The sequence below is a fragment of the Triticum dicoccoides genome, chromosome 7A (genome assembly GCF_002162155.2).
Source record: "Triticum dicoccoides isolate Atlit2015 ecotype Zavitan chromosome 7A, WEW_v2.0, whole genome shotgun sequence".
Lineage (NCBI taxonomy): Eukaryota > Viridiplantae > Streptophyta > Magnoliopsida > Poales > Poaceae > Triticum > Triticum dicoccoides.
The window spans coordinates 439,345,060-439,355,715 of record NC_041392.1 but is presented as its reverse complement, the minus strand read 5'-3'; the positions used below and the strand labels follow the sequence as shown (position 1 = coordinate 439,355,715).

The following is a 10,656-nucleotide window of genomic DNA, read 5'->3' as shown; positions in this document are numbered from 1 at the left end:
TAAGATGGTGGTTTCCAGAAGATGCTAGTCTTCGATAGGACTAGGCCTTCTCTCTATTCTGGCATTTCTGCAGCCCAGTCCACATATACAACCCCTCTTTGATAATGTTGCATCTGTAGTGTAGATCCTTGCTTGCGAGTACTTTGGATGAGTACTCACGGTTGCTTTGCTCCCTCTTTTTCCCCTTTTCCATTCTTCTCGGATGACTCAACCAGATGACGGAGTCCAGGAGCCAGATGACACCTTTGACGACTGCTACTACACCGAGGGCGTCTACTACCACGTGACGAAGACCGCCGATGACCAGGAGTAGTTAGGAGGCTCCCAGGCAGGAGGCCTTGCCTTTTCGATCATAGATGCTTTTGTGCTAGCCTTCTTAAGGCAAACTTGTTTAACTTATGTCTGTACTCAGATATTGTTGCTTCCGCTGACTCGTTTGTTTTCGAGCTTATGTATTCGAGCCCTCGAGGCCCCTGGCTTGTAATATAAAGCTTGTATTATTTTAATTTGTGTCTAGAGTTGTGTTGTGATATCTTCCCGTGAGTCCTTGATCTTGATCGTACACATTTGCGTGTATGATTAGTGTACGATTGAATCGAGGGCGTCACAGTCAATCATTTGGATTCCCAACTAGACTATTATGTGTGTTCAATATTTTATTGTGCATTGATAAAATGTTTCGCCTGTGTTCACAAGTTGAATTTTGAAACAGATATGCATAAGGGAGTTTGCCATTTAAGAAGGTTCTTGTTTGCTGCTGTAATTAAAAGTAGGAAATTTATATACCTATAACAGGACAGTTTCTCAAGCTAAAGTCTTATGTAACATGTAATATCCGAACTCTGTTTGTGCTAATAATTGTTCCCATTGTAAAAGGCCATGTTGCACAAGGTAGGTGTTTTGGGTTTTAATTAAGACAGGTGACACCAATTATGGGTTTGATCTTCAAATATGTTTGAACATTAGGTCAAGGAAGATATCACATGGCATCTTCGCGGTAAAGTTGTATGTCATATACCTTGCGCCATTTGGCTCTATGTTACCTGAATAAGATAACAGAATATGCATGCTACCCTAATGTTGCTAAAACCTACTTCTACTAGCACAGTCAAATATTTTCAAAACTCAATCTCATGTTTGGTTTTCTTTCCTTTTCTCTTCTAATGATGTAATTTCTTTTACTAAGATAACACCATGTATCCCTTTTCTACTTTGAATGAATTTACTGTATATATTTCTTATTTAGTTTAGTTCATCATTCAGAGACGGTGGAATATTTTTGTTCTTCACAGGTTAAATGAGCATTGCGTAGTCCTTCACAGGTTAAATGAGCATTGTGTAAAAGTATATCTAAGTTCTCTTTCTTCGAGTGCTTCAAGTAAATGAAATTGTCTATTTCAAATTTAATACCTTTTAATAATAATCATAATGAGAGAGGGGTATGATTCTCTCTCTCTCTAGAAATGTGTTTGAATCGCACAAAAAGATTCGTAGTTCTTATTCATACTTGAAACACGTGAGGCTCTGCAAATTAAACCATGTTTTTTTTCAAGGCGCATATGGATTTAGCAGATCAGAACTAAACCGGCTGTATATACATGGCTTGTCCTTAGTAAAGGAAACTATTTTCATCGCGAACATGGCTTTAGTTGAAGGTTCTTGCAGCATGAAACTATTTTCATCGACAACATGTCTTCATCAGGTCTCTGTGTCATTTGGCGCAACAGGTCAACTAGTATATGATAACAGAAGGAGTGGCAGGCCAAATGTCCAGGTCCAGCTGGACAAAGTTGTTGCATCGAATGAATGAAGGGACATGCTTTTGCGTGCCTCAGTGACACACCTAACCTCTTTGGCGCCCAACCACTGTCCTCTCCTGCTTAGATGCTCACTGAATGAGACCAAAGAGCATCGGGAGATACGAGCTAATGTGGGAAAGGCCACCGGCGTTGAAAGCCATTATTGTCAATTACTAGACGAGTAGAGGTACGAAACAGGACCTAAGTGATGTTCGAGAGGCCCTTTCTTCGGTCATGAATGATTTGCATGTTTGGAGTAAGACCTTTGGCAATGTTACAAGAGAACTCGAAAAATCACAATCACGGTTGAAAGAACTCACCAACATGAAGGCAGATCGGCGGAAAATAAGAGCCAAAATCCAAGCTCGTCCCAAAGACCCCTCTATCTCCATTTCTTTAGTCATACATTATTGTGGGCGCCAAAACAAATCCTCCTTGACCGAAATCGATCTCGGCAAATATTTTAAATACGGGTATATTTGTAACTTCACTCATACATGACACAAACGCCTCTCAGCCTTGTTCATACATCGTGAGCGACAAACGTGGGCGTCAAAATAACCTCTCCTCCATTTCCTCATTCATACACCATCGTCGCCAATACACCTTCTCCACCCTGCTAGCCTCCTCCATCCATAACCCCATCCTCCACGGTCCTCCTCCACCATGCCAAAGCCACTACCCGAACCCCGTCGTCCACGACAAGAGATCGATACCTCTCATCCACGGCGCCGGACCAAGATCCTTGCATCGCATCCTCTCGCTTCATTCGTGCCGTCGTCCACCTTGCCGGGACCGCTCCTATGACCATCTCGTCCACCGCAACAGGGCTTATCCCCCGATGTCGCCATCTGCCGTCCCGGATCTGCTTCCACGCTGCTGACAACTATTGCATCTACAACACCCTCAGCAGATGCTTAACGGCGTCGCAAGAGTACTTGCTAGTAACCATCCGAGTTTCATGCTTAGGCCCCGCTTGGAATCGCTGTAAGTTGATACGTCCGGATTTACGGGTGTATATTACCGGCCGTAGCGTAACTTTCGTCCGGAATCAAAACGACGGCTGGTGGCATGTATCGTTTTTCAGGGGTATTAAGGAGCTAAACGATAATCCAAACGAGGCCTTAATATAACTCTAATCCAACCACCGAACAGCTACAACAAAATAATTATACAGCAAAACATTTCACCAACGTATGGCACTCGACAATACATAATACCAAAACCAAAAGCTTGTGCAAAACATTGGCAATTGCGGCACCAAGATAGTACATTCTTCTGAGGCATTAGCAAGGTCAACTTCGGGCGGTCAGCGTGATCACAGTATCTTCTATGCTTCTTTTTCTCTACTCGTCCGCTGCTGCTTCAGCAGCTGCGATTGCTGATTCCAGTAGAGTATAGAACCGTTGGCTTACATTCTTGGCCACGGATATCATATCAAAAATGACGCTTGGATCCAACCCTGCGCCTCCCCTCTTGGTTAACCCACATATCTGGCCATGGCTGTTGACTGAAACGGAAACCGCAGAACTCATCTGCGATTCCTCCTCCGAGGTGGCATCAACAATGTAGTGCTTACCAACCTGTCTCAAGAACAAGTATATCACAAACTAGCAAATGTGATACATATATACACAGGAATGCATTTAGGAACACAACATAAGCAACCATCTAGTCATAAACACGAGAAAATAAAGAGGGCTGTTTTTCGACTAAACTAATTGTAGCACCAATGTTTACTAGAAACTGGTGCTGCACAACAGCTTGAAACATACTTTGCCGCTGGAACATCAAAATGGAGACAACCAAAAGTGAATTTAATAGTAAACTCAATTTGAATGACCATCATGTTCCTATCAAATTCTGATTATTATGATGCTACAGGTTTCTAAACCATTCAATAATCATGCAACTAATATACTCCCTCCATTTCTAAATATATGTATTTTTAGAGATTCCGAATGCGGACTAGATACGGAGCAAAATGAGTGAATCTACACTTTAAAATATGTCTATATACATCCGTATGTAGTCCTTGTTGAAATCTGTAAAAAGACATATTTAGGAACGGAGGGAGTAGCATACTTCTTGGCAACAACTCAAAGAAAAAGAAAAAGGAAATCATATACCTTGGTCAATGTAATTATGACAGGCACACCAGAAGTGTCGAATTGCAAAAATTCTTCATCACTGATATCAACCTCAGGCTCCCCATCCGTTTCATTGTTAAGAGAAACATTAACTTTTGGTATACCTGTATCACTCAAAGCTACCTGCAAATAAGTACACAGAATATTAGTACTCCGCAAATGTACAAACCTCTTTTGTCTTAATTAATCATGCCAACCAATGCAATATGCACTAGACAGCACAGCACAATCATCAAGCATAACACAAATAGTTGACACTTGATAGCAACGCATGTAACAGAGTAGAAACTGCTGAAAATGACCCAAAGTCAAGCAATTCATCAAAGATTTACAAAAGTAACTAGAACTAATGCCTTGTTTACTAACTCCAATATAGCTCCGTGTTCTACGTTCCGAAAATCACATTGTTTCAAACAGCACCCTTTAAAAGTCTACCAAGGAACTCAACTACCGATTAAACTGGGGGATTTGCATCAAAACCTCATGCATGGAAGCCAGCAGAAATTGTGATAGCTGGCCTCCACAAACCATGATTTATATTTCACAAATTTGTTCTGCCTCGATGCCAGCGAATGACACAAAACAAATTTATCTGGGATTGATAAGCTCTGCAGCTACCAGTACATAAACAGAGATAAGAACAAAGAAGTTCAGTATAGTTTATATTTTTGAAGTTAAAGGACTGAGGAAGTATAATGGGAATCCGTATGCTTCCATTTGTTCCTTCTTTGTATCCCAACATAATGGCTAAGTCAGTCCTTTCATTCTCCATAGCCATTAGAATGGAGTACAAGAAAATGGATGACACTTTTTAACCAAAAATATGCTGAATTAACGCTCCTGACTTTACTGACACCTTCAATAAAAGATATAACTTGGCACTTCAAGGGATACATTGGGTGAAGCAATGGAAACCACATACTACCTTTATCGCAGCTGCCAGTGCATCAAGCAAATTACCATCAGAACTGACCACAAGTCCATCAATGTACAGATCCCAGCAGGCTTTTCCCTCAACAACAATCAGAGACGATAAATCGATTGCAGCCCCTGAAATGTGCATTGTTGCATGTGGGCTCAATTAGATGGAAACAGTTATTGATACCAAGTGATGGTCTATTTGCAGTCTTCTAGAAAGAAAACAATATAAAAACATAAAATAATGAAAATCCACTCTCGTTGAAGTTTTCTTGACTACAAGAAGAGGACATCAGAAACAGAGCTGAATTTGGTTAAATCACTAAAATCCAAACAGGATCTTCTCTTAATGGTTAACCCAAGGAATTCACGAGCAGACACAACTTGGCAGATCGGAGAGGAACCTCTAAGCTGGCAGTGTTTCACTTTTCTATTTTGGACAGATTGATTACCATACCAGTGTCCATTGGTGGATAGCCGCCCGATGTTTCTAAACCGAACTTAAGTTCATGTTTGGGCAATAACCGTCTATTGCCTAAAATATAGGCTTCTTCATTTGGAAATGACTTGCTATCCTCGCCTATTCCTACCAACTAAATTAATCACAACCGACTATTCAAACCTGGCAGAAAGTGCAAAACCACAGATGTAAAGAAAATACAGACGTACACATCTTTCTGAAGAAGGAAATAATCTGACTAATTTGCTTGCTGTCCAGAAGGGTTTACTGCCTGATGTGCTTGCTAAGTTATAGCAGTTTTAAATGGAAAAGTGTTGTAGTGATGCATATCTCGATAGACTATCATGAATAGAAAGTGTTTCACAGTTTCTTATAAAAACCTTTTTTAGGTTCAAATTTATACATATGAACTTGAACCGGTTTACCAAATCCTGCCCGGGAGCACAAAATCTGTAACCACCAGTTAGCAGCACTTTTGGCTTAAAAACGGAACCCTGCCTACAATTATTCCATGAGATAATCCATCTCAAGTTAAATAAAGGCAATTACACCATGCGATAATCCATCGACGAATCGGCGACTGACTGATGGCAATAGTGAAATTGACATGCCTGAGCTATTAAAAACCAAGGAAAATAAATTGTAGTTGATGTATCTTAGTGAACTTTGCTTGCGGATTGGTGCATCCAAATATCGAACTGCAATTCACTTGATAACACAAGTTTGATGTAATGAAGTTAATATCTGTGTAGGGTTGTGCTTCCAGTATGAAAAAATGTACTGAAAAAATTGCTTAAAGCAATGTTCAAAAAGTAGGCATAATTGAAATCAGGCAAGAAAAATGGTATCAGATTTTATATCAAGTTTTTATGGAAATATTCAAGTATAGTATAACAAGTTAGGAGTGTAAAGCTGCATGAAATCGATGTGCACTGCAATTCCAATGAAGGCTTCAACAAAAACTGCGTGAGGGGCTTGCAGTACTTGTTTCTTGAGTCACAACTATAAGCAACCAAATAGAGTCCAGCAAGATCAAAACAAGATATGAGACTGAGACGTCTATTAAAAAAGATAAGAGAGACACAATTAATTGTGAACAATAAAACTGTATGTTACCTGCCCCACTTTTACCACCCAGTAAACATCTTTGCAGCGCAACAGAGAGCTCAGCAGACAATTCTTCCGAACCTCTACCCTAAATAAAATTAAATTTAGGGCAAATAAGTCAATTATGAGCCAAAAAAACTTTCAAACGGAATGTGATCAAAAGCAAACAAAAACAATTTCTGATATAGCTGTGTTTGAAAGTCAAGGATGTTCAGTCTGCTTTTTCTCTCGCATAGCAATCTACTGCTCTGATGTACAGCTCTGCCCCTTATGAGTTGTGCATTTGTCTAACAAAATAGTAATTAGGCTTGTACTCCTAATTAGTTTAGATCTTTTAATAATTAGCACATGAATGCTTTAACTAATACTACCTCCTTTCTGCTAGGAAAGTCCCATGTGTATCCCTAGATCGCCAATTCGACGAATGTAATATAAATTGTATATCACATTGTATATTTGTTGTATATCATTAGAAAATATAGCATCTAAAGTTTTCAATGGTATATCTGTTGTGATACATAACTCGTGTTATGTTGGTTCAATTGTCGACCTAGGGATACGCGTGGGCCTTTTAAGCCGGATAGGAGGTAGCAGCATATACATTTTGTTACATGGTGCATAGCAGGAACATATTTTTGTACTTCAATGCTTATTTAGCTTTAATGCATACTGTGATTACATAAGGAGTGCATCGTTGAAAGGAACCTATCTGCAAGGCCAAATAATAATGATACTCCCTCCTTCCATCTATATAGGGCCTAATACATTTTTCGAGACTAACTTTGACCAAATGTTAAAGCAATAATGTATGACATGCAACTTACACAAAGCATACCACCAAATTCATATGTGAAAGGAGCTTCCAATGATATAATTTTCACATTATGCATCTTATGTACTATTAATCTTGTCAAAAGTCAAATGAGGTCTAGAAAAACACATTAGGCCCTATATAGATGGAAGGAGGGAGTATCAAATATCAAATAGCTTTTGATATTTCTTCACAGTATTACTAATGACCACACTACTCTTCATAGCCAACAATTCCATCATTACAATACAAGTATCCATTGTTCAGTGAAGACAATCAGCAAACCAGCTCATGTCTATGTCTATTACATAAAAGAACCACATGAGATAACCTAAGTATAACACAGAAATAGTTGGTGATTCATCAGATTATTAACATAAGAGACTATTCTGTTTTTTCAGTATGATCCAAGTACAATGCATTACCAACCTCAAACATAGGCGCAGCAGTTGGACTACAATCAACATAAATGGAAACTTTTCCTTTGTCGGGATGAAGAATGGTTGGTTTCCCCAACTCAGCCTGCAGATGAATATTGACAGTAAGAAAAGAAAAACGTAAAAATAGAACTAAAACAGAGGAATAAGTAGAATAGAACATGCCAAGAGTTGTTTTTTTATCATCTCAAAGCTCTCTACACCGACAAAATATGAATGTGAATCACAATATTAGAACAATAAATGCCAAATGATAGACAGTTAATTCTTAAGCTCAATGTCAGAGGATTGTCATTTTCTTGCTATGATTTTCAAAACAGAAACGTACTGTATAATGCAAGATATCTTCCATAGGGCAGAAATTATCATACACATAGACAATACACATAGACACGTACTGTATAATGCAAGGAAGTAAGGAAGCATACCTTGACGCTGGCGATAACTTCGGTCGCACCCATCCTAACACGCGCCGAGCCGTTGGCCTACAAGCACCACCACCCAATCCGAAAAAAGATTAAGCACGGTAGCAGCACCGAGGAAGGAGTACGAATTCTTCACATACCTGAGGGATGATTCCTGTCTCGACGGTGAGGGCCCGGAACTGCAGCCGCGTGCGGCCGTCGGCCCGGAGGTCCTGCGCGATGCCGCCGCGGATGAAGTGCTTCTCCCCCTCGGAGAGCCCCACCATCGTATCGTCCTGGGCACGGCGCGAGGCGGGAGAGCCTTGCGGTGGCGGCGCGGAAGGCGGAGGGAGCTTGGGGTGGAGCTTGGAGGGTAGGGTGCGAACGCTTGTGACGAGCGATTGTGGAGCGAGAGAAACAGAGGCTTGCGTGTAATATTATCAGCGGCCCCCTGGGTAACTTGGGCCGGACGTCGAGTTTTGGGACGCACTATTTGCCAGAAAACACACGGCGCGGTATTGGGCGGCCCAGTAACCGCGCCCATCATCATGCTGACGTCATGTTGTTTCATCAAAGAACAACAAAAATAATAAAAATTACATACAGGTCCGTAGACCACCTAGCGGCGATTACAAGCACCGAAGCGAGTCGAAGGCGCGCGGCTATCATCGCCGCTCCCTCGTCGGATCCGGGCAAAACTTATTGCAGTAGACAGTCAGGAATTCGTCGTGCTAAGGCCCCATAAAACCAATGCATCAGAACAACAACCGCCGCCGATAAAGAGTAGCATAGATCGGAAGAACCTGAAAATACACAAACATAGACGAACGATGACCAGATCCGAGCAGATCCGCCGGAGACACACATCCACACGCCCACCGGCGATGCTAGATGTACCACCGAGACCGAGGCTAGGCGGGAAGAACCTTATTCCATCTTTAAGGAGTTGCCGCCGTCTCGCCTTACTAAGCAGGACAAAAACCCTAACAAAACTTAAAAAAACATCTAAAAACAGAGCCATCCCGCCAACAAGGCCGGGATCCACTACGCCCCATGACCCTAAGACCACCGGAGACGAGGCAGACCGGCGGCAATGCCGGCGGGATGTAGAGGAACCCTAATCTTTCTTCCTTCGGGAGGAGGACATAAAGATAATATATTTTTTTGATTTTTAATTTTCTGTATTTCAAAATTTTCTAAACATATACTCCCTCTACATAAAGTTATTTTTTAAACACAGTACAATTGAAGTCACTCACATACACTCACGTACACAAGCATACACAGATACTCTACCCCTATGAGCACCTCCGAGACACTAGGCTCGCATAGTATTTTGAGATTTTATGAAGTCACCACTGGCGTCTTGTAGTCAACGGGAACATCTCCTTCCACTCAACGAATATTTCCGGAAGCCTGAAATAAACCTAGAAATAATGGAAGCACCAATGTCAAGTCTAGAACTTAAACTCTGGTGGGCTGGGGATACCACTGTTCTCACTCTGTATTAAAATATAAGAAGACTAAAAAAATCAAAATATAAGACATTTTTGACACTATGTCAAAAAAATATAATACGTTTTTTCACATTATGATAGTGCCAAAAACTGTCTTATATTTTGATACGGAGGTAGTATATTGCAAAAGAAACTTTAAATAAAAATTTAACAATGCTAATCTTGCATTTGAAAAAAATTAAACATGTATAAAAATGTTTCTGATTGATATATATACAGAAATGTACAATGTGACTAAAAAGTGTACTCCCTCTGATACAAATTAATTGATGCAATCTCTGTACAAACGCAGACTCTGTACAATATTTTACATTGTATGAAGGCTACGTCAATTAATTTGGATGGAGGAAGTACAAAATATTAATCATGTGTATGAAATATGTTAATCGTGTGTACGGAAAATGCTTGTGAAGTTTAAAAAATGTCACACAATTTCAGAAAATGTGCGTGACATTTCAAATAAAATATTTATACAATATAAAAATTGTTTGTGCAATTCAGAAAAATTGATTCATCCATTAAAAATGTACATCACATTTAAAACAAATGTTCACAAGTTTACAAATTCGTTCATGACATTTAAAAAAGCATGCTTGTACAATGTAAAAATGGTTTGCATGGTTCAGAAAAAAAAATTAACATTGATTTTTTTTCCAACGTGTATTCAAAAATTTAACATGTATTAAAAAAATGCTAAAAAATGTTTTTGTAAAAATGTTAAACATGTATTTGGATTTAAAATTTCATGAATTTAAAAATTATTCTCACTTCCAATAAATGTTCTCAAATTTTAATAAATGTGCACATATATAAAAAAGGTTTTCAATTTTGGAAACTATCATGAATTGAAAAACATTAAACTTAAATAATGTTTTTGGATTAAAACAATGTTCATAATGTTTTTGAAAAATATCACCAGTTTGCTGGTAATCCACCTGATGCTACCAACCCTTCCAATGGATATGGAAATCCAGTTGTCTAGATAAACAAAGGTTCTTCTTTTGGCTTCTCCTACAAGACAGATTGAACACAAGGGACCTACTTACGAGAAAG

At 39.6% G+C, this 10,656-nt stretch overlaps 1 protein-coding gene across 1 annotated transcript; it reads right to left on the bottom strand.

Moving 5' to 3' along the window:
* Positions 1-2,907: 2,907 nt before the first annotated feature.
* LOC119331133 (exosome complex component RRP42-like) lies at positions 2,908-8,483 on the bottom strand. The gene is made up of 7 exons (XM_037604304.1): positions 8,248-8,483; positions 8,111-8,167; positions 7,675-7,767; positions 6,444-6,522; positions 4,875-4,999; positions 3,929-4,072; positions 2,908-3,382 (listed from the first exon to the last, which is right to left on the bottom strand). The coding sequence occupies exons 1-7, from the start codon at positions 8,371-8,373 to the stop codon at positions 3,146-3,148; spliced, it is 861 nt and encodes a 286-aa protein (XP_037460201.1). The 5' UTR covers positions 8,374-8,483; the 3' UTR covers positions 2,908-3,145.
* Positions 8,484-10,656: the final 2,173 nt, after the last annotated feature.